At 33.4% G+C, this 24,968-nt stretch overlaps 1 protein-coding gene and 1 long non-coding RNA gene across 3 annotated transcripts in view; both read left to right on the forward strand.

Annotated features, from left to right (window-relative positions):
* The window catches only part of LOC128235342 (uncharacterized), a 31,332-nt gene extending 15,938 nt beyond the window's left edge, over window positions 1-15,394 (forward strand). Inside the window, exons 7-9 of the mRNA XM_052950158.1 lie at window positions 2,022-2,101; window positions 12,984-13,028; window positions 13,462-15,394. Of these exons, the coding sequence (XP_052806118.1) occupies window positions 2,022-2,101; window positions 12,984-13,028; window position 13,462 (126 nt within the window). The 3' untranslated portion in view covers window positions 13,463-15,394. The remainder of the gene's footprint in view (window positions 1-2,021; window positions 2,102-12,983; window positions 13,029-13,461) is intronic.
* Window positions 2,184-10,716, forward strand: LOC128235344 (uncharacterized). Of its 2 annotated transcripts, none has more exons than XR_008261192.1 (4): window positions 2,184-2,529; window positions 5,960-6,038; window positions 6,362-6,402; window positions 6,776-10,716. It is a non-coding gene; the product is annotated as an uncharacterized LOC128235344 (long non-coding RNA). The 2 variants fall into 2 exon arrangements; XR_008261191.1 differs by lacking the exon at window positions 2,184-2,529 and adding an exon at window positions 2,844-2,905.
* Window positions 15,395-24,968: the final 9,574 nt, after the last annotated feature.

The following is a 24,968-nucleotide window of genomic DNA, read 5'->3' on the forward strand; positions in this document are numbered from 1 at the left end:
ATACACTTTGGGTGGACTTTTAACACGGGCATTAACGTATTTTGAGGGCGTACACACGTGTTTTAGCCCGGGGAAAAGGTGTTTGTTCGTCATTATTGGGTAAAATAAAGATTACAACATTGAATTTGATTGATGCATTAAATAATTTGAATATAATACTCTATTTTAAATACTTTTTTACGGTTGCGAATTCGATAAATTGTAAGTCGTAATCAATTCAAACCTTTTGACGTTAGAAATATCAACACAATTTATATTCTATATAACAATACATTACGAGACTTTGCCGTGTTAAAAATACATAGAGTCATCACAAGGTAATTCATAACTTGACATCAAAAGCGTTTACAAACATATTTCTGGTTATTTAAATTATATTAAACTCAATCATTTGTTGCATGATTCAACAGATTAATAGGATTTTGAGGGCACGTACTGTCTAAATAAATATCCGGGAATTTCATTATTCGTTATATTATCCGTATTGTTTAGAACGAATTTCGCTCTATATGTATTGTACTAGATAAATATATTGCATACGTTAATAACAAAACGATCGGTATATTAAATTTAATGCTGCATCTCAATTTGACACCTCGTTCGACATTATGTTTCTCGGGTTGCGATTTTACTCTAGTACTTTTGCATATTCATGCCTTATTGAACGCGGAAAGGTAAGTCCTACAAATAAAGTCATATAATTGTTGAAATAATTTATAACCAATGTGATGACAGAATTCTTAAAAATATTTTACTTTCAAAATGAATATTGATCGACTTTTAACGTGCCGTACTTATTGGTTGAATCGTCAATATATTCGGCGTTTAAATTTAGGTCCAAACGTTAAGGTCTAAATGCTCTAACAGTGTTGTAAGGAAAACGTGGATATTGGCCAAAAATCAGTTCTGCTTAGACTACCCATTATTTTAAAATGCAAAATTCGTTTCGTTATAACTTACTTTAAATATTGTGCACAAATCACCAAAGATAACACAAGAACTTTGCAGACTGATGAAAACGCTCGCCCGTTAGTCAAGAAACATCTTTTCTGACCTGATAACTTATTATAAACAAACGCGAATGGTATGTTTATTCTTAAGATCAATATTCAATTATAAAAGTAGTCTTTAACTGATTTTATTTGATGGTTAACATCTGTCTATGACAACAGCAACGCTATCTTGATGATGATGCACGAATGGAAAGTCCTTGGATTTGTTTTTGAAGAAAACAAACAACCGTAAAACAATCGTAAATGCAGTCTAAAAGTTTTCATTCAGAATCTTAATTCAGTGACAACTTATTTCAGCTTAATAAATTTAGTAGAAAAAAGGTAAACAAATATACCATATTGAAATGACAAGACAAGACATAACTCCATGTATTTATATTGCTTAAGTTTCTTGCGCGTACATCTTTTATTTTTAGGACCGAAAACATGTTCGTTTGAAAGAGCGTACTTTGTTAGTAAAACGAAATCGATTTTACTCATTATACGATGTAATCCATTAAAGGGAGGTCTGTGAAAAATAAAAGTTCGCTTGGCCAGAACGTTTAATTTCTATAAAAAATGGCATGCACTTAATTTAAATGCACTTTTAGATTGTATGCTACATTTAAAGCCAATAACTTCCACGCCTAATCGATTAGATTTGTGGATACGTCATAATTTGATTACCAGCCTGCTGAAAATAGGTTATTATGTATGGCATTTAGAAACATGTTACGTACCATCTTAATGACCTTGTATTAAGTGTAGTTTCAGTTCTAAATTATTAACAGTTTATCAAATATGATCGAACTATTACAAATCAAAACCTAGGAAGGCCAATTATTGGATAAATATATCACACTTTACATATTAAACCTTGAACTTTCTTAATATTGACATACCTAAACGTGCACATGTTTTATGTACTATCATCAATAATTGAAGAGTGCGCATGTGCTATTTTAATTGTTTGTTTAATTTATTCCATGTTATCTAAAATTATACTAAAAACTACTTTTTTCATTAAAGATTAAAAAGAAGATATTGCAGAAAAGAAGACCTACCGAAACTGTACGCTTGTTTTCTGCGTTAAACGACGAGGGGAAGAGGTAATTAGTAATTTTCTCATGTTCTTGCTCGTTGTTGCGTTGTGTGTTCAAATAATAACTAACTTGCGGTCCAATACTAGCAATAACAACGTGACGGCGTATTTTATACATCCCTATTATGCACAATGCTGATACCACCCCTCACTCCAATGGATATTACTCCTGCAAACATTTATACTTACTGCCAAAAATGGTACCAAAATAATCATGAATATTTTTTATCTATCAACTGTAGTACGGGTTTTATCTAATTATGTGAAACAAAATAAAACGAGCAAATGTTTCACAAGCATTTTTTTGTAATTTGTCGTTTTTTTGCCGGTCTTGGGACGTTTTGACTGACATTTTATACTTCCGATTTCGGATATTTGAAGAATTGTTTTGATTGTCAATAACTTTACAAGGATACGTTGACGTCTCCTGCATCGGTGAGTATAACTTTTATGAATTATTACGTAGTTTTTCTGCTTTTATTTTGACAAAAACTAAAACAGGGGATAAAACATGCTGAATTACAGGTCCAAATCGAAAGAGAACAACAATGCATCATCGAATTTCTGAAAATTTATTCAATTATCTACACAGTGATACTATCCATTTGATTCAGTAATCCGTCGCATTTTTCCGCAAGGGCTGTTTATAAACACATCGTGTCTGAGAGTGGCCAAAAACAAGAACAATTTGATGACTCATAAAGCATGCAACCTTAAAAGCCGAGAGTATCCGAATTAACCAGGAAGTAATTTTGTTTACTTTAATTGCCAACCTCTGTAAATAGTATTTTATTTTTGAGTAAACATTGAGGTAGGTTTATGCATATCATTGTTTTATTATATTTAGAATGCTATTTATTAGGGTTTGCCAATTCTTTTGCATGAAAATTGGTTTTATAATTTAAATAAATAAGACTTTTGCAATTGTTTTTATTTTGGATATTGTGATCGGTTTTAATGAAATCAACAGACTGGGTTCTTTAGGGGATCTGGTAACTTTCGGTTTTAAATCAAGTAAATAAACTAATGGAGAATTGGCGGGTATTTTTTATTAAATTCTAAATTATTAATTAAAAATCTTTTAAGTTTGTTATCGATTATGCGCATGTTTCTGCCAATGGCATTAAATTCATATTTAATAACTTAAAGGAGCTCGACAACCAAAAAGCTATTAATCCAATTACAACGCAAAGTTTCAATTAAGTGTTTTATTGGTTAATAAGAAAAATGCAGGCTGACTTATATATAGGCATTTCACAATTGAAACTAAGAAAGTAAGCATTTTTTAATATTCAAAACAGTTAATTGGATGCTTACCAATTTTAATTCTATATAGATCGTACATTATCACTAAGTAAATAATACTTAAATAAAAATGGGAAAGTTTCAAATTTCAACATATCAATGTTTTAAGGTGTAAAGTTCAGGAAACATTTTTATGTTCTGTATAGTTATTTGGATTATAAAATCACTCTGTAAAAATTATTCAACTTTTAAAACATTATTAGTCTTCAAATTTATTGGAATTCCTGTTATGATAGGATTTCAATTGCTGTCATTAAGTTTAAACTCAATGTTGTGATTATTCATTTGGAATGATTTTAAACTTCACATTCCATAAATGGCTGTTCTTACTTTTTGACTAAATATTGTGAGTATTTTGACACATTAGTAAGTGTGCCAATTTATGGATGGTCAATTTTGTCATTTATTGGTCTGTTTTCCCTTTTTATGCCCCCCTTCGAAGAAGAGGCGTATATTGCTTTGCACATGTCGGTCGGTCGGTCGGTCGGTCCGTCTGTAGACCAAAGCCTGTCCGAGTGATAACTCAACAATTCCTGGACGTGTGGTCATCAAACTTAATATGATGGTTGGGCCTGACCAGTAGATGACCCCTATCGATATAAGGCTAATCGGGCCAAAGGTCAAGGTCACAATGACCTTGAATGGTAAAATAATTTCAAAGCTTGTCCGAGTGATAACTCAACAATGCCTAGACCTATGGTCATCAAACTTGATATGGAAGATGGGCCTGACCATTAGATGATCCTTATTGTTTTTGAGGATCATCTGGCCAAAGGTCAAGGTCACAGTGACCTTGAATGGTAAAAGGTTGTCCGAGTGATAACTCGACAATGCCTGCATCCATCGCCCTCATACTTAAATTAGAGGTTGGGCATGACCAGTAGATGACCCCTATTGTTGTTGGGGGTCATTTGGCCAAAGGTCAAGGTCACAGTGACCTTGACTGGTAAAAGTTTGTCTGTTTGATAACTCGACAATGCCTGTACCCATTGCCCTCAAACTTGACTTGGAGGTTGGGCCCTAACCAGTAGATGAAGCCTATTGTTTTGGGGGTCATCGGGCCAAAGGTCAAGGTCACAGTGACCTTGAATGGTAAAAGTTTGTCTGTGTGATAACTCGACAATGCCTGTACCCATTGCCCTCAAACTTAACTTGGAGGTTGGGCCCTATCCAGTAGATGAACCCTATTGTTTTTGGGGTCATCAGGCCAAAGGTCAAGGTCACAGTGACCTTGAATGGTAAAAAGTTATCTGTGTGATTACTTGACATTGCCTGCACCGATGGCCCTCAAACTTGACTTTGAGGTTGGGCCTGACCAGTAGATGACCCATATTGTTTTGGGTGTCATTGGGCTAAGGGTCAAGGTCACAATGACCTTGAATGGTAAAAGGTTGTCTGAGTGATTACTCAACAATGCCTGCACCCATGGCCCTGAAACTTGAATTGGAGGTTGGGCCTGACCAGTAGATGGCCCCTATTGATTTAAGTGGTCATTTGGCCAAAGGTCATGGTCACAGTGTTATTGAATTGTAAAAGGTTTTCCGTGTGATAACTCGACAATGCCTGCACCCATGGCCCTAATACTTGATTTGGAGGTTGGGCCTGACCAGTAGATGGCCCCTATTGACTTTAGGGGTCATTTGGTCAACGGTCAAGGACATAGTGTTATTGAATTGTAAAAGATTGTCCAAGTGATTACTTGACAATGCCTGAACCCATGGCCGTCAAAATTGACTTGGAGGTTTGGCCTGACCAGTGGATGACCCCTATCGTTTTGGGATCATTAGGCCAAAGGTCAAGGTCACAGTGACCTTGAATGATAAAAGGTTGTCCGAGTGATTACTCAAAAATGCCTGCACCCATGGCTCTCAAACTTGACTTGGAGGTTGGGCCTGACCAGTAGATGACTCCTATTGATTTTAGGGGTCAAAGGTCAAGGTCACAGTGTACTTGAAAGCAAACTCGACATTTCCTGGATCTATGGTCATCAAACTTGACATGAAGGTTGGGCCTGAGCAGTATATGACCCCTCTTGACTTTGGGGGTCATTGGGCCAAGGTTAAGGTCATAGTTACCTTTAACGCAAAAACGTTATAGTGATAACTCGACAATGCCTGCATCCATGGCCCTCAAACCTGACTTTGAGTTGTGTCTGACCTGTAGATGACCCCTTATGATTTAGGGGTCATCGAGTCAAAGGTCAAGGTCACAGTGACCTTGAACGAAATAAGCTTGTCTGTGTGATAACTTGTCAATGCATGCACCGATGGCCCTCAAACTTGACATTTAGATTTTTAGTGACCAGCTGATGACTCCTGTGGATTTTCAGGTCACAGAGTCAAAGGTCATGGTCATAACACACTTTATTCTCACACTTTGAATGGTTATAATCTTAAAACTGCCTCAACGGCATCCAATGTCAGTGACAAATCAGCTGTCATTTCGGTCCATGCATATTTCATTCAATTGTCCATAAAATCCTGACAACATGGCGCTCATGGGGGGAGGGCATAATGTTTGACAAACATTTCTTGTTTATTTAATCTTTTCTTCCTTTCAGTGAGATATAAAGCCTTAGACTACATTCATGCCACTCAAATTCAGCCACTCAGAATGATGGGAAGGATTGCAGAACTGAGGTAACTTAGAACTATGATGTATATTTACCAGAGAATATCTCATGAACATTCCATTTGATTAATTTATTTTTGGAATTATACCTTATTGTAAGTTATTGAGAACTCTTTATAAACTGTGTTATTTTGTATTATGACACATTTTATTATTTGTTAAATAAATGCTTTTGACATTTTTCTGAGCTGTGAAGTTGAATTGATTCTTAAATTGATTCTGATAAATACCAAACTGTGTATAGACATCAAACCTCATTACATATATATAAATAGTTGTCCCTCTCTGAATAATGCATAATTATCTTTAATATGTTTCTTTTTACTTTCAGTTTCACTCTCACCTGACTGATGCAGATTCAGGAACCTAATTGTATGTACTTTTTGTCAAATTGTAATTTTTTGCTCTATTAAAAATATAATGATGACCTTTTTGAGGAATAATTTGTAAAGAAAAAATAAATTATGATAAAAAAAAGAAATTTGCTATGTACAAAAAGTGGACAAAAATGTTGAACAGTATGAAGTTTTAAATTAGAAAATCCTTACTTCTCTCTGTATGTATGTCAACTTCATTAAGATAGTATCTGGTAATATAATGTATTCACTTAATTAATTGTGATAAAACCTTTTTTACAATGTATGTATACATCTGTATATGTATGTTGCCATATAAACTGAATGCATGTAGTTTCTTTTGTGTACATGTGTAATGAAATCAACACATTCCTTTGTTATATTTTCAGACTCATGATGGTTTCTGAGAAAAAAAATCAGCTTGGTGTAAATTGACAGTATTTTTCAGTATTTGACAGTGGTTCTATCATACAACAGTCATAACATGAAGTGTCTCACAGATTCTCTCTCAATTCCTGCAATATCCAAGATGACAGTGTAGTGCAAAGAGGACTAATTTTCTTGCAAAAAGAAGTGTCTGCACTTCCAAATACTCCGGTACAGCATGAACAGTTCCTTCATTTTTTGAGTGATTATAGAGTGAAAATGTTTCCAAATAATATGTTGTCTTTTTATGTTTAAAACCTCACATGTTATAAATGGTTACAAATACATGCATGGACATTTTCATTCCAAATCTATGCAAATTTTGATTCCAATAATTAACCACAAAAGTATTTTAAATTTGGTTTGAAACAGACATATTGTCCTTTCTTTTAAAAATGCACTCTTACTCCCACATAAGATTTCCCCAATTAATACTATTGTTTTATTATTCCAAAATGGATGAATAAATGTCAAAAACAATGGTTCTAATGAAGGATATCTGTTTTAACTTGAAGGAAATGTGCATAAAACACAGTATTTCTACCATTTGAGATCATAGCAGATCACAGTAAATCTTTAAGCATTCACACTGTGTTTGAACGGACACCGGATATAGCTCAAAAAGTGATAAGTAAACAGACAATTATGCAGTTGTTTTTCTTTACCAGATGTAGGATCTTGCTGTGTTCACGCATATCTACCGTTTCCACAAATGAGGCAAGTGTTTGAACTAATAGTTGAATGCTTAATTTGGCATATGGTATAATTTAAAGTGCTTACGATTTAGTAGACCAGGATATATGTTTCTTCAAATATGAGATGATCACCTCAAAACTTACAGAATTTAAACAACTATTGTTATTTTTAGGAAATATATCGAATAAATAAAAAATCTGAATCGAAGGATTTCACAAGCATAAGCTCAACTATTTTTGTTGTAAGGAATGACAATGTAGCTTTTAAACTATTTAAGATATGCCCTTAGAATAGATCACAGTATTGTACTGGGGATAGCCGTATTATATACTGGGGAGAGTTTTAAAGTTGAGAAATGTGTCCTGGTGATAACATGTAAAATGGGACAAAAATTGATAGTAACACTGTTTATATACAATATACTTGTCAGTCTATTTCGAACTTTTAAATAATCTGCAAAAAGTGTGAGTACAATTTGATAAGAAATTATTGAGCAAACTTTAGTAAACAATGAGTTTGATCCATGCTCTCCTAAATGAACGTATATATTCAAGCTGTTTAAATATCAGGGTTGGTCACAATACATACTTTCTCGCTGAAGTGAATGAGCAGAGACCTTTATTCGGTTCTAAGTAATAGCAACATCGACCCAAGCTTAGAAAAAGCTTCACGTGTTCCAAATTTGATCACAATATCTCATTCCCGACTAATGACTTTCTGTGTGCAAAAACGTACCTACTTGATTTACAAAGCAATACTATATATATCAATAGCAAACGCGTTTTACTGTTACTTACTTTGGGTTGCCGGTTAGCGCAGTGGTTAGCGCACTCGCTTCTCACCTAGGCGACCCGAGTTCGATTCCCGGCTTGGGCACATGTGAGTTTGGTTTGTGGTCACCAAGCCGGACAAGTGGGTTTCCTCCGGGTTCTCCGGTTTCCCCAACAACACAAGACCACACTCTCGCGTAAAATCGTGCCAACGAGAGTGATTAATATAATGTTGTAATAACTTGTTTCACAATCGTTGTAAAATAAATATGTTTAAACTAATAGCAAATGCCACCTAAATTATACTGCCATATGTTTTGTGTTCCTCAATAAATCAGATTACCGGCGTATTTCAAATATTTAGATATTTCCGATTCGAACGTTGATGCTTGTGAAAAATACATCATGGTTAACTTATCTGTATGAATGAAACAGTTTTAATTGCATACAGATACAAAAAAACAACATGTTTTTTTGCGCTCATCCCTCGATATGGACAGCATTGAACAATTTCCCTCGAGCTCGCGTATAGGTAAATGACCGTTATCATTATTACAGTCTCGTTATTCTGAAAACATTGTTACTTTCCTCAGTCCACTTAATAGCTATCCCCTGTGCAGTTATTTATTTGCTTCATCTATTCCCAGTACACCGCCAGGGCATCAAAAGGTATGAATATCTCAGTAAAAACAAAAGATATCGTATTGATATCTTACACATTACTAGATAATGTAATTACAATGAAATCGCTCGATTCAGTTTTTATTCTTATTTTCAATTTGTTGATTTAAGTTTGAAAGCGTAACACATAAATGAACATTTGTGAGCGATCATGCAACTTTCGGCGTGAATTGGGCTATTATACAAAAGAGGAGAAACATTTCCGTCAAAGTCGTATATTGCACAGTATTAAGTTATTCAAAACTCTTCGATTTTGATAAATATATCACCATAAAATACAAAAAAAATGATAGAAAACTTTCCATGTGTCAAAATCAAACGCTTATCGATTAATCACTTTTTGAGCTATATAAATTGTCCGTTCACATACAGTGATTCACCAATCATTTAATATTTTTGCGTTTTCAGCTATAAAATACACGGTTACAATATCGTTATCAGTACTAAATATTTTCCATAAATGAATTATTAAGTAAGGGTTAACAGTCAAAGTATATGTTTGTTATACATAGGTATGCATTGATATTGAATAAGTGTGTCACTTTAAACAGTTGCCATGGTAACTAGAGTCAAGTTTTCTTAAGAAACTGTAATTGTTGTCTAAAAACCATAGTATTTTCAATGTGATACTTTTTTAGCATGTCTGCTTCAGTCAATAAAATATTTTTGTTATTTTTTATTCATTTGGTCACACTTGGTATACAATTATATTTATAGTATAACCTTGAAAATTGCTGACAATCTCATACTTATATAAAATATTCAGAATTGCTAGATGGGTTTCAGTTCACCTTTTTACAATTGTCAGGTAAATAAATGCAAGATATATACAAAATTTTCCTTTTTAACAAAAAGCGATGTTTCTTAGCATTTTTTTGTATTTGTATTGAATGGTTACCATGGCAACTATTTTTTTGTTTGCCTTTCATGTTCCTATTTATAAAACTAATAATTGTAAAAATGCAACAGTCAAGCAGTGAATGGAAGAATGTAAATGTTCTTTGACTTTTACCTTATTGCTTGCTCATTCTTTAAAATATACGGCATTTTTGAAATTTCTTAAAAATAGACGTTTTTTCATCATTTTTTTAACGTGAAATAATTTGTTTAAAACATTGTTTAAGCTCTGATATTTAGGAAAATGTATTAAATTTATATAAAGTAAACAAAATGTGTTGTTTTACATTATTTATTTCATATAAATTCCGAAGTTTTGAATTTGACCTATTTTGGCAGAAAAAATAATAAAAATGATAAATCAAAAGCGCCATTAATCTGTCAAAAATTGATGGATTTTCAAAAATATGCATATTTGAGTTTGTTATGACGTACCCTTTAAAATGATATATCACTTCACTATACCGCATGAAATTATTTTTTTACGTTGTTATTGCTACACATCTTATATCTAAACAACAACACACGTGCTAATGAAAGGTTCATGTATTACAATTCATATATCTTTTGTACGATATTTAGTAGTTTTATTTTTTGTTTATTGTTATGCTAACATAGATCGGATATCAAACATGCATTTGCAACATGTGTTTTCTAGATGTTATTGCTCATTATTAAGCATGTTTTTAACTTTATAGTATTGTAGTTAATATTCAAATGTCGGCATTAAAATGAACCCTTTAGAACATCTTAAATGGTGAAAGTTTAGCTATATTAAAACGGTTTATATTACTTTAAATCAAACAAAAAAAGTTATTGTACATATGATAATGTATGTTTATTTACGATATTGTTATCGAATACACAGAAAAAACAAACAATTAATCAATCTATACATTAGGTTGGTCATGTAAAGTGCTATTTATTTACCTTTTCAATTGAATTTTTCACTTAGACCAATGAATTAAGTTATATGCATACTGGTAAAGTTGGCTATTATTGCAATTTCAAGATACATTATTTATTGAACATACAGTGTGACCACTGAGGTACAAATGTATAAGTGGACTCTATATACCGAAATGTACATAAGAAAGTTTAACTCTCTTAACTTGAGTTTGATACAGATTATCGTATATAATAAAAAGTAATATTAACACTACGCAATAGCCCAAGTATATTAAAATTGATGATAGCAATAATAAGCTTTTTAAATCATTAAGAAAAAAACAAAGCAATATAAATAGCGAAACAATGTGCCTTGTGTTTTTTAACGTCTCGAAAACAAAAACCTCTACATGGGTGATGTGTATTCTGTGCTCAGGGATTACCTCACTAATATATGTTGCGTTTCATCCATGAATGCAAGTTCCTGTCTTTCCTGTACATGTTGTAGAAAACTATACAGACAGAAATCAAAGGGTGTATCCCTTTCTTGTTCTAGGCAATGCCAATGCCGATTACCCGAACAAAGACTGTATACAGGTTTGATGTGGCTAGCAATTGATATTACTTGTCAACAGGCTACAGACATAATTGACGAGATTTTTATCAGTTCATGGAGACAAGCAAAATATTCTTTCTTAAAAAATACAGTCCTTATTTCAATGATGAAGTCTTTTCATGGTTGATAGTCAGAAAAACAGAATTAATCGTGGTGAATGTTTTGCGTTGATGTTTTTAAGGAAGGAAGGAAGGAAGGAAGGAAGGCATTCAATTTCTGAAATAAGAAATTATACTAGAAATATAATGTTTGAATGTAAGGTTCTTCAAATTGACAAATACCCTTCACCACTTCAAGGTAGTGGTCAAGTTCATTTCAAGATCAAAAAATGAAATTTACGGGAAGACTTACTTTTCCTGTAATACCTTAATATGTGTAGTTTGAGTCAACAAAGTGATGGCACGATTGTAAAATGCATGCTCCTTCATTTGAATCATTCATTTCAATGTAAATTATTTAAATTTTATACCATAACAGGTGCCAAATGTGGTTTCAATGTTCACATTGTTGTAAGATATGTAGTTATATGGCAACTTCTGCAGTTGAAGCACTCAAAATTCAAAAGTATATCTATATACATTATATGCATATATTGCACAAAGTGTTTCATGTTAACATGCATGAAAAATCTCTGCAATGTAACTCGAGGACGCCTGGGCCCGACCTAAAACCTCGAGGTATCTGATGTTGGAGTTACCCCAATATTGCCCTTTATGAAATGACTTCTGTTCAAAGTTTTAAGCAAAACACTTCCAGTAATATTATACCATATATTTTGTTATTGGCAACGATAAAACCAAATTGTCTCCTAAATATGGTCAAATGGGCTTTGTGTATGCTCATTTTGAGCTACACATGATGTTTTTTGTATCTAAATACCCTTAATTCTTTTAAAAAATGAGGTCTAATCGGTTTCTAGCGTTCTAACTCAGAGATGCACATGAGTTTGTTTGGATCTAAATGGCATTTTGGGCTTCCAAAATATGTCCTTATGTGCTTGTGCTTACTTAGAACTGCACTTGGGATTGTGGGGATCTTAATGGCCTGTATGGTTCTAAAAATTGTGATCAAATGGGCACTGTGTGGTTGCTAAATTATAGTTGCGCCAGGATTTGTTTCGATCTAAATAACCTTAATGGTTACCAATATGTGGTCTTATGATGGGCTCTGTGTATTTTAACTCAATATAGACCTGGGTTTGTAAGTATCTAAATGGCCTTCATGGTTCCCAAAATATAATTAAATGGGCTACGTGTATGCTTGCTTAATACTGCAAATGGGTTTGTTTGGATTGCAAACTGCGTTTTCTAAAAAAGTGTCTCGGGTACATACATATCAAATTAGTATAATTAGAAATGGTATTTCTTACTTAAATCTGTTATCCATTGTTCGTTCAGCTATATGTTATAATGATCAAAAACGAAAACCTGCTTGTATTGGTGTTTTACGCCTACACAATACAAATGCAGTTGATTATGCGATGCAGTTGCGATATCTAAATTATTATTAGTGTTTCACACATCTAATTTAATAACATTAAAAGTCGTGGAGATTTTCCTCTTGTCAGAAGAGGAATTTTATACCTGATTGCTACAGATTTTTAACATGTGTGTTTTACTACAGTCCCGACGAACAGTCTGAACAAGTTTCCGGTTCCATACCTAAATGGTAAGGGAAACAATTCTTGTTAAGCTAATTGTGACATGGAAGTAAATATACGTTCGGACAAAGTTACACGACACCATGAAACGTTGTATTAGTTAAAGGACTATTGAAGAATAAGTACATAGTTTGTTTATATTTAATAATACCAAGTCCAAAACCAATGGATATAAGTTGCAAAGGCCAAGGTCAAAATATGTTAATGGCATATATGCATGTATATACTGATGACAATGTCGAATATGTGAGTTTATTCTGACTAAACTATTTTCGAAAATGCGTTTCTTGTTATTTTCATAAACATACGGCATATGTCTCCTCAATCATAAAATTCATACATATAAATGTTTCACTTTATAAAATGTTGTTTTCTACAAGATGTTTCACTGTAGTTTAAAAGAATATAAGATTTTACATGGTAGCTTTATTTTAATTTCAGATGATCGGAACAAGATTTGAGGATGCAGATGAAACAAAGACAAATTAGCTATTCTATTTTGAAACTTAATTCCGTTGGTATGGCGACACTAACAAGCTTCACCTCTTCAGCATACCAAGTTGAACTACATGTTTTGTTAGGCTTGAATGTGTGCTTTATTCAGTTGATACATTGGGTAACGAAAACAGGACGATGTAACCCTTTTCTGCGACATAAAATTGTACTGGAATAATTGTGTGATTTTGTAATCATATATTACACATGCGTGTTTTCTGTTTCATTTATTAAAAATACATGCCCTCAATACATTTTTACACTTATAGGAAACTCCCGGATTCAGTGTGTTAATTGAGTATCATAAGTGTGTTAAATCATGTTTATTTGTCAGACGCATTTTTTTTTATATGAATGCATTTATGTTCCAAATAATAACAATTTAATTGAACAGTACATGACCAAATTATACTGGTCGACATTTACTGAGAGAACATTTAAAAGGTCAAATATGTTTTAAAAAAATGTTTCACCATACGTTGGTATTCTACTACCACTCAAAGTCAGAGATAAGTCTGATTCGCTTGAAGACGGGCCCTTTTCAGATAAAGACTGAAAACCAACTTCGTTGTTGACAAATATTGAGGCATGGCGGGTTTTATACAGTTTATCAGTTAATTGATGTGTGAACTTTCCGGGAAGTTCGTATTACAAAGTGCAACGATTTCAAAAGATATAAGACAGATGCTATAACATCGAATTTTTGTTTGAGCAGTTGTTTTCGTCTGTAATGTTTGGTCAAGCAAATGCTCAAAAATGAAGCTCCAAGAAAACGATAGAAAAACGGAAATTTATGTTTATTTGCCCAATAAGTTTTTTAAACAAATGCAAACTTTTTAGTTTGAGTTGATTTTTTCTCTCCTCAGTTTGCAGTGAAAATATCAAATTGATATTTTCACTGTTGTTTTATCATTGATTAAACTCAATATTTCACCGAATTGCAAGAAAGAAAATTTATTTCATACCTTGTTCTATTTTAAAAACTTCTCCTCCTGACCTTATTTAGACATAATATCTGAGGCACATTTGAATTCAAGCGTGCTTGCTTAAGTTATAGTAAAACGATAAAGTCTAAAGGGAAAAGCCCAGTAGCAAAATAACAACAACAAATGACCTGTTTAAAGGAACAAGGGTAAGGCTTATCAGGCACTGAACGAGAAACACACAACTATAACAACGCATACAGACCACACGTGAATATCAATAGTGTTGTAATTTAATATTTGGGTCACCGAATTGGAACAATCAGTGAAACAAGAGTTCAATTTGTGTATAGATTACTATAAAGATATGGTCCTTTTTTAAAGTTGACCAAGCTGGCGTTGTCAGATCTTGACCATTTAACACATTCTACTGGTTTATATAGATTCATCTCTCAGCTCTCCATGACATTTACATAGTAGAGGTTTGGAATGAAAAATTTTCTTTGTGTATCATAAACCCATCATATGACCGCAATGTGTTAACCTTTTGTCTTCCGTTGTAATGTAATTATATAAAATACTTCAAGTTTATTTCCAGTTGTATCATCTTGCAACTTGAGCAGTATATGTATATGCATATAAATGTGTGTGTGTGTGTGTGTGCGTGTGTGTGTGTGTGTGTGTGTGTGTGTGTGTGTGTGTGTGTGATACAGGAAATGCATATATATATCTAAATATAACCGGAATCATTACCTTTTAATATTATACCTTCAAATCGATAATATTCTTGTTATTGTTATACACACTCTCACAATATTTACATCAAACTTATGATTGATTTATTAATCGAACTTATGTTATAATTGTCACATGCCATATCTTTTGTTACTTTACATATTGTTGTGACGATGAGCTTTTTATGCTTAAGTCGAATAAAATTTCTGTTCTGTTCTGTTCATAAATAAACTTGATCCCAATGATCCCATTGATCCAAATGAGATGAACTTACACGCAAGTTAAACAATGGATTTTGAGAGTAAGCCAAGCCGGAAAAAAGCTAATAACATTGCGTTGTCAATTTCCCATATAACTCATTCTTGGTCTCTCACACGGTATGCATGACCTTTCAGATCGTTGTTAGATCACAAATTTACAAATATAGTGATAAAAACTCAAAATGAGAGGTATTTTGCAAAATTAGAGAACAACAAGATGACCGGCATTGGTAGCGGTTACCAACGAGTTCGTTCCTTTAATGACTTCAGCTTATGTAATTCTACAGCACAAGCACAATGCGTCGATTGTTTTAATAAAATATGACAAAGGCATACTTATATGTTAATCCAAATTGCAAATAACAATAAATTTCCTAATTCCGCGTCCTAGCATTGAAATAATTTTTCATTTTGAACCCGCCGTTGTACCTATGTTATCATACAAATAATTTTGGAGCACCCATATGTGCAAAGCCCTCCCTGTTCATAATATATTTACCTTAGATGTAGAGCGTCCGTAGTGATTGCCTTTTTTCAGGACACGCACACTATCAGACTAAGTTTTGCTGCTAGTTGCGTAAACATATAACATTTTCTATATGCTGATTTAATAAAATATCATAATCAAAGAGGCTTAGCATCATATCTTAGGGGTTTCGGTCACGGAAATGGTGTGATGTTCAGGATAACAAAAATACAGTGATATAAATAAGTCATTTTTATAATATTATCTACCGATTATTTACTTATCAGTTAATATGTATCTTCATCAACCATAATGTAGAAACTTAAAGAAATGTCTGAGTTTTATAAAATATAAAAATGTACTGATTTCTACAGTGTTGTCGTTGAGTGATTAACTAGTAGCATGAATTCTAATTACCTCATACTTCAAAATGCTTGATCGCAGGATATTATGATAATCTTCGCTATAGTTTAAAATTGTTTAGTTTGGCAGCCTGTAAAACAAGTTTTGTTTCGAATAACCGGATTGTAGATGAACATTATTACTGTCATGAAATTTAAGTAGGTTCAAGTTCATGTTTCACAAAATAATAAAAGGGATGGATAAAACATAATTAAACCAAAAGGCGTGGTCATACAAGCGCTTTTTCGAATTGTTATGGTCAATCAATTTGATACACTTGAACTAAAACCGACCAATGGTGTTAGTGTTGAAATTCAAATAAATATATCATTATTAGATATCAAAACACCAATGGAAGTTATATAAGGTAAATGGAAAAGAAATGAATTCTATGCAATAAATATAGTATACATTAAGTGTATTGGTAAAAGTAAATTTATTACAAATTAAATAAATTTGTAAAAGTTCATATTTTACAAATTAAATAAATTTCTTCAGAGATTGCCGGAATAGTAATGGTGTTCAATTTGTAAAACCCAGACTAAAACTGACTTATTCTAATCTCAATTAGATAATGGATTATATTTTCTAGCAATGAAAGGTATTGGCTGAGTAATAGTTACAACACCTATCACTCTAATACTTGAGATTGTTCAAGAGATTTTTTGCACGAGCAAACAATTTTAATGAAGAGATTTGCGCGTGACGTAACTGTGTTCTACTATGTTTAGCAAGGACACGAATATACTCAGCAGCTTAATTGAATAGAGCTGTAAGTTGTCCGCACAGTAGTAATAGAAAGATTACGCCCATTCTTCTTGATGCCGATCGGTTATGGAGTGAATATGAAGACGAAAACAGAGAGAACACTCATATTAAGACAGTATGTCCATTTTAACATGTTTCCGGTTTTAACCATTAAATATCTTTTGTTTTAAACATAACTCATTTTGCATTAATTAAAAAATCAATCACTCACCATTTTTGTTTATATGATGTCTCTACCGATGGGGATCAACTATGAAAATATTTCTGAGAATTTTACAAATTGTACATTAAATAGACTCACACACAGATATCGTTTTAGCAATCTTATTTTTAAACTGTGTTCAAATTCAGTTATGTTTGTATATAAATGAAGAAAAAACCAATCACGCACTGACAGATGGTCATTGTAACATAATTTGGTAAAACAAAGTTATAATATAGTTACATAGTGTTACAAACACTTGAGCAAAAAAGTTATTTTTTTAAACAATCATTCTCTGGGAGGTCTCTGATAACTGTAAGGTTTTATCATTGAAATAACGAATCCCTTTAAAATGACACTATTAACAAGGAAACAAAATGGAAACACTATTCTTTGAATGAAATCTTTATTCCCAAAAATGTTTAATGTATTTTGAGTACTAAGAACTTTGCTAAACTTCAAACTTACAAGTTTGCTGAATTTGTGTTATTAAATTTACATTCTCTGCTACTCATTTGACTAAAAAAAAATTGAATTCGTTTAAAAGAATTTAAACATATTGAGAATGCAAAATTTAATGTACACAATTTTACTTTTATTGTCAGTCAATTTTTAATCTCCTAATGCGCATTAGTATTGGATAAGGACTGTTACATTGTTATTGATATGTTTAAACTACGATGGTGAAAACGCGACAGTACGATAATGAAAACGCGATAGTACGATGATGGAAACGCGAAAATACGACAGTACGATGATGATAATGATATAAACTATCGTGTTTTCACAATCGTACTGTCGCGTTTTCACCATCGTAGTTTCGTGTTTTCATCTTCGTACTATCGCGTTTTTACCATCGTATAATCGCGTTTTTATCATCGTGCTGTCGTGTTTTCATCATCGTACTATCGCGTTTTTACCATCGTATAATCGCGTTTTCATCATCGTACTGTCGTGTTTTAATCATCGTACTATCGCGTTTTTACCATCGAATAATCGCGTTTTCATCATCGTACTGTCGTGTTTTAATCATCGTACTGTCGTGTTTTCATCATCGTACTATTGCGTTTTCATCATCGTACTATCGCGTTTTCACCATCGTACTATCGCGTTTTTAACATCGTATAATCGCGTTTTCACCATCGTACTATCGCGTTTCATCATCGTACTGTCGTGTTTTCAGCATCGTACTTTCACGTTTTCACCTTCGTACTATCGTGTTTTCATCATCGTACTATCGCCTTCCGGTGCGCATATGCATAGAAACAATGTCGGTTTCAGGGGTTCTTGTATTAACTCATTAAATCATGTCTACAACTGAAGCTTTTATCACGCATTTTGAAATGATCTGAAATACTGTTCATTAAAAGTTTAAACAACGATTGACACAATAGTAGTAGTTGAAGCAGTACAAGTGGTAGTAGTTATAGTAGTAGCAGAAGTAGCAGTAGTAGTATTAGTAGTAGTAGTGTCTTTTTTAAGAATGATAATTCTACTACGACTACTATTGTTTTTGCTACTGCCACTGCCACTGCCACTGCCACTACCACTACCGCCACCACTAACACAACTACCATGACTACCACTAATACCAATCACCACTTCTTCTTCTATACTACTACTACTACTACTACTACTACTACTACTACTACTACTTCTACTACTACTACTACTACTACTACTACTACTACTACTACTACTACTACTACTACTACTACTACTACTACTACTACTACTACATCTGCTACTACTGCTACCACTATTATCCATCGTTGTTTAAACTTTTAATGAACGGTATTTCAGATCAATTCAAAATGCGTGATAAAAGCTTCAGTTGAAGACATGATTCAATGACTTAATACAAGCACTCTTCTATGCGCACCGAAAGGCGATAGTACGATGATGAAAACACGACAGTACGATAGTGAAAACGCGATAGTACGATGATGAAAACACGACAGTACGATGGTGAAAACGCGATAGTACGATGATGAAAACACGACAGTACGATGATGAAAACACGACAGTACGATAGTGAAAACGTGATAGTACGATGATGAAAACACGACAGTACGATAGTGAAAACGCGATAGTACGATGATGAAAACACGACAGTACGATGATGAAAACACGACAGTACGATGATGAAAACGCGATAGTACGATGATGAAAACACGACAGTATGATGATAAAAACGCAATAGTACGATGGTGAAAACGCGATAGTACGATGGTGAAAACGCGATAGTACGATGATGAAAACGCGACAGTGCGAAGGTGAAAACGCGATAGAACGATGATGAAAACACGACAGTACGATAATGAAAACACGATAGTACGATGGTGAAAACGCGATAGTACGATGATGAAAACACGACAGTACGATGATGAAAAGGCGAAAGTACGATGATGAAAACACGGCAGTAGGATGATGAAACGCGATAGTACGATGGTGAAAACGCGAAAGTAGGATGATGAAAACACGACAGTACGATGGTGAAAACGCGACAGTACGATAGTACGATGATGAAAACGCAAAATCACGATATTACGATGGTAGAAACGCGAAAGTACGATGGTGAAAACACGTTAGTTTATATCATTATCATCATCGTACTGTCGTATTTTCGTTTACGTACTGTCGCGTTTTCATCATCGTACTGTCGCGTTTTCACCATCGTACTGTCGTGTTTTCACCATCGTACTATCGCGTTTTTATCATCATACTGTCGTGTTTTCACCATCGTACTATCGCGTTTTCATCATCGTACTGTCGCGTTTTCATCATCGTACTGTCGCGTTTTCACCATCGTAGTTTCGAGATTTCGCGTTTTCATCATCGTTCTATTGAGTATCGCGTTTCAGATAAACACATTCATAGGCGATGGCCCTAACGGCATTCCGTAGGTATGCGTGTGAATATATATTTCTCAAGCGCTGGGAATTCCCTAGACAAAGGGTGATCTCCACTGCGTTTTACCAGCGAACTGTTTAAATTAAAGGGATCGATAAAGTTTGTAGATTATCGTTATAAATGTTTGACTAATATCTTTATAAAATCATGTTATATATCGATTGTTTAACTATTCACAGAAATGAAAAATGATTCTTTTACAACATAGATTAAGGAACATTGAAAGAAATGTCTTTGTACTGTATACGTTTATTTCAATCTAAAACAATATTCATAGAACGTTTTCCATTGAAAATTTTAAACATACGAAACTTGAAACATATCACGTTGGTCTAAGTCATAAGTTGGCTACAATAAACTGACACGTTCGGGTGTCCAAGTAAGTTTACCCCTTGTATGAAAGTATAATAATGCGATAAAATCTGCTTATATTATATCCAGGCAATTATAGGGTATATGACATGCTCTATCGGTCTATCTATGTAGTTAAAGCATATTCATTAAACGACGTTACATTAGAAAATAAGTTATTTATATGATCGACACTATCGAGACAAGGTATTGTGTTCTTTTTTCAAATAAATAGTTGCTTATTTAAGCTACATTGTGGTATGTTTTTTTCCGTACTGCATACTATACAGGGAAAAACCACTATATATAGAATCTAACACGAGTTCAGAAAGTGGAACTAAATTAGTAATAAAAACACCGTTCTAAGCATGTGTTAAAAAAGATCTGACACTCGTTGTCATTTAGTACAAGATTTTATTAAACGCGTTCATGAAATTTGTTAGTAAGCGAGCTAACGAACAACACAAGCAAATGTCATTGATTGCATATTGCCTGTGTTTGTCAAGATGGAGATGTTTAAAATGTTCTCGTGTTGTTTGTCACTAATGTGGCTGTTTTTGTTGACTGACTAGATATTTCTGTGAATAGTGACCTGCATTACCTTGTTGGCGGAACATTGTTATCAGAAAGTTGTTGAACAAGATGCTTTCTTGCACTATGATTCGTTAGTCATTCGTCTCCCAGAAGATCTAACGCTTCATTATTGAGGTAAGTATTTGTTTACAAACAATGCGGAGGGATATCTAGGTCGCGTGTGATTGGTCTAGCCAATAGAAATGTCTGTTATCTTACACATAAAAGGGCATATTGTTAACTAATATAGACACATACCAATAACGTAGATGTCGTATATTTCTACCTTGGTATTAGAATACATATTGTCGTATCTCGCATTGTGCTGAGTTGACAAAATAAAAAGGACTAAGCTTAAATATGCTTTGAAGAAGAATAAAAGATCGTTGTTTATATTACGCAGATACCTAGTCACAGTGTGTTTCTTATAGCATCAATCTGTATTCTATTTTGCCATGTTGATTGAAATGCTGTTACCAACAAAATGACTATAAACGAGATGTCAGCATCGACTATAAATAGGTCATGTCTAGAGAGAGAAATGCAAACGCCTGTACTCATTATCGACAGCATTCAAAGCAAGACTGTGTCACAACTAGCACATCATGTTCGATTTTGAATAAAAATTTATTTAAAAAATAATTTGATATTATGTTAGAAAATGAATCATTTAAATGATCGAATGTATCCAGACAACTCATTGCGTCCTTTCGAAAAAAATATTCGTTTTTCTGTAGCCAGGGTTTATTTGAAGACACTATCCGTGTTAAGTGTTCTTTATACACTTTCAATGTATCATCAAAACACCACAAGTCCCTCTTCAAAATGAATGACATAAGAAAAAACTGAAAACATTTACTAACCAAAGATTTACTCAATTGCTAAATACTTAAAACTGTTGATTAAGATTTAAAATATGATGAACTCTTGGAACGAAGTGTACAATAAAATAAAATGATTTAAAAAAAGTTTTCCTACAATATGATAGGTTTGGTTTTAAATAGCTAAGGACCCTTCATTGCAATTAATATTTATGCGAAAAGCTACATAAATGGCACTGGGTAAACGCCAAAGACATAAACTCACAAAGAAAGAAACATGGAAGAACAGCACAAAACTCCACACACAGCACAGTGCATACATACTATATATTAAAAAACAGGCTTTTAAGTTTAAAACGATCGTCATTTCTAGGACAGTTCATATTCCGGTGTATTATTAATGTGATCTGGTGTCATGTCCTAAAAGACAGAATGGTAAAATGGACAAAAAATAATTAACGATACATAACATGTGCAATTTGCATTAATTTTATCAACTAATATGTTGTTTCTGACAATGAGCGGCCAGTTATACAGGTGTTTTAATCGAGTTTAATAGTTATTCGGGTGTTTTATTTTGAATTTAAATCTGTAAATGAAGCTATTCTAAACAGTTGTCGAAGATAAGTATATTTGCTAGCAGTGTACAGCTACCGGACAGACAAAAACATATTGGTTTCTGACAAAACTTAAGAACAAAACAAGAACTACGAAAGATAGTGTAATTCTAAAATATATTACAGGTGTTAAGTAAAGGATGTAAACATCAAGATATGCACTACGTGACCTAGTGGTGAAGGCGTCCGTCTACGGTGCGAGGGCTCGAGGTTTTGAACCCTGGCTACGTTTAAAATGACGTTAAAAGATGGCACAAGTGGTTCAGTTGCTTGGTGCTGGGCATTTAAAGGGTAGTGCATGGAAATGTGATGTACTCAGTACTGGATTAACCCAGAAAAAATGTATCCATTATATCGGTGCTTTACACCGAGCACGTAAAAGAACCAAGGGATCTCTGCTAGATAAAAGCTAAGGTATCGCACCAGGACCTCCTTGTACCCAACCACTGTCTCCCCCTTAGCAAAAACCCCGTTGCAAATAAGTGTTTGCACTTTCATGGTTTATCTTTGGACGCAAGGTCTAAAGGAATACATATATACCTACATCAATGTTTTGCCCAACCGTGGGCGGTGAGTTTTGGATGGGAGTTAATTAAGGGGAATTTAATCTTAAATATACACGACAATTAGGTTTTAATGTAGCATTAGAGGACTTGCATTACTGTCATGTTCACTCATGAATAACTGTTGATATAGCTGACCATTTCATATTGTGTTATTTATTTATATGGTAACGTATAATGTGTATGTTCAACGAATAATAGAACAACTGAACTTAAGTGTAGATTGCAGATAGGCAGGAATTTGACTAGTCCTAGCGACACACTTCACCGGGTTTGTTTTCGATGCTTGGAATTTCTCCTGATATGTAAATAATAAATTGACACTCCCATTTGTTATTAGCACAGGGAAGGTTTCCACAAGTAAAAATCGCTGTAGACTAAAGGTAAGCCAAATTAAAGCGTGTTATAAAAGCACATGGATGTTATGTTATACAGTGTGTATTCATTTGATTAATGTGTATGCGTAATCCTCAAATACATGCTAGTATGCCTTTAATTAGAGGTCATCTCAGAGCCATGAACGTTTCACTAAGCTACAGAGATGTTCACATTTTAAAAGCGGTTGACAACTAAGAAGAAGAGACAACTCATTATCGCATAATGTGTTGTGGTCTAAATATAGCCAAATACCGAGATATTGCATTAGTGTCCCTTTGTACAATAACACATGTTGCATTGTAAAGAATTGCAAGGAATTGTAGCAATACATATTTGTTAAATTTAATTGATTGGTGTAGTATATAACCTTTTAATGATAAAAATATGATAATTAAATATTAAAATCTGCAACAAATATCATAACTCAATCAATATGAGTTAATGTATCAATTTCTGTTGGCGGTAAAATGGACGTCTTGTTCTGTTTCTTCTTGATGACTTGAACAATAGATTAAATGCACATATGTGTCAATGTTATATACATTGTACTTCTGACATAATAGTTTATAGCTGATGGTTTTTAACCCTTCACTTAACTCCTGTTTTCATTGTCCATTCGAAGGAGCTAACTAAACCTTTGTCGATATGTATGTGTATGGCCATATCTTTCACAGCCGACATTGTTCACAACGTGTCAAATGTGACGTATGTTTTTGTCTAAAAAGGGACCTAGCAATGAATTCCCATTGTTTTTACAGGAAACGTGACATACAATTCGAACCATCAGAATGGTCCTATATTAAATGAAGAATCGGCGTAAAATGTAATTCACATTTTAACAATTTGAACCAGATAATGCATATATTTGACCATATCGTTGACTATGTGAGCAGGTATCGATTGCCAAATCAGGTAAACAGTATTTACACCGAGAAAAACAAAGACAAACTCATACCAGATGCACAACATTGCATTTCTTCCTAAAAAATATTTAAATTATTATGAAATGATTTTGTTCTGAATTCAAAACTTTAAAAGAAAAACAACTCATCAGGGCATATTGTTTTGTTACTAAATATAGACAAATTCCAAGATTCCGCATTATTCTCCCTTTGATATTGATATTGTATTAAGCCGCGAAACGCAGTGCGGTTAGTCGACATACTAAATATGGACTAAGCTTTAACCAGCTTTGAAGATAATAAAAACAATTGTTGTTATTAAGCATCGACCCATGTTTTTATGGCATAATATTGTATTCTATTTTGTAAAATTATTGAAAAATCACTCAAAACTAAGTAAGTTTAAACATTAATATCTAGATGTCAGTATTGACATGCAATCATTCATGTAAACAGTGTATTTCGGACATCATTCAAATACAGGGTGTGTCACAACGAGCCTGTTGTTTGTGAAGTAAAATCTGTTAAAAAATATATGATATGTTAGTAAACGAATCATTTATATTATGATACTATACG

This window comes from Mya arenaria, chromosome 5 (assembly GCF_026914265.1).
Source record: "Mya arenaria isolate MELC-2E11 chromosome 5, ASM2691426v1".
NCBI classification, from domain to species: domain Eukaryota; kingdom Metazoa; phylum Mollusca; class Bivalvia; order Myida; family Myidae; genus Mya; species Mya arenaria.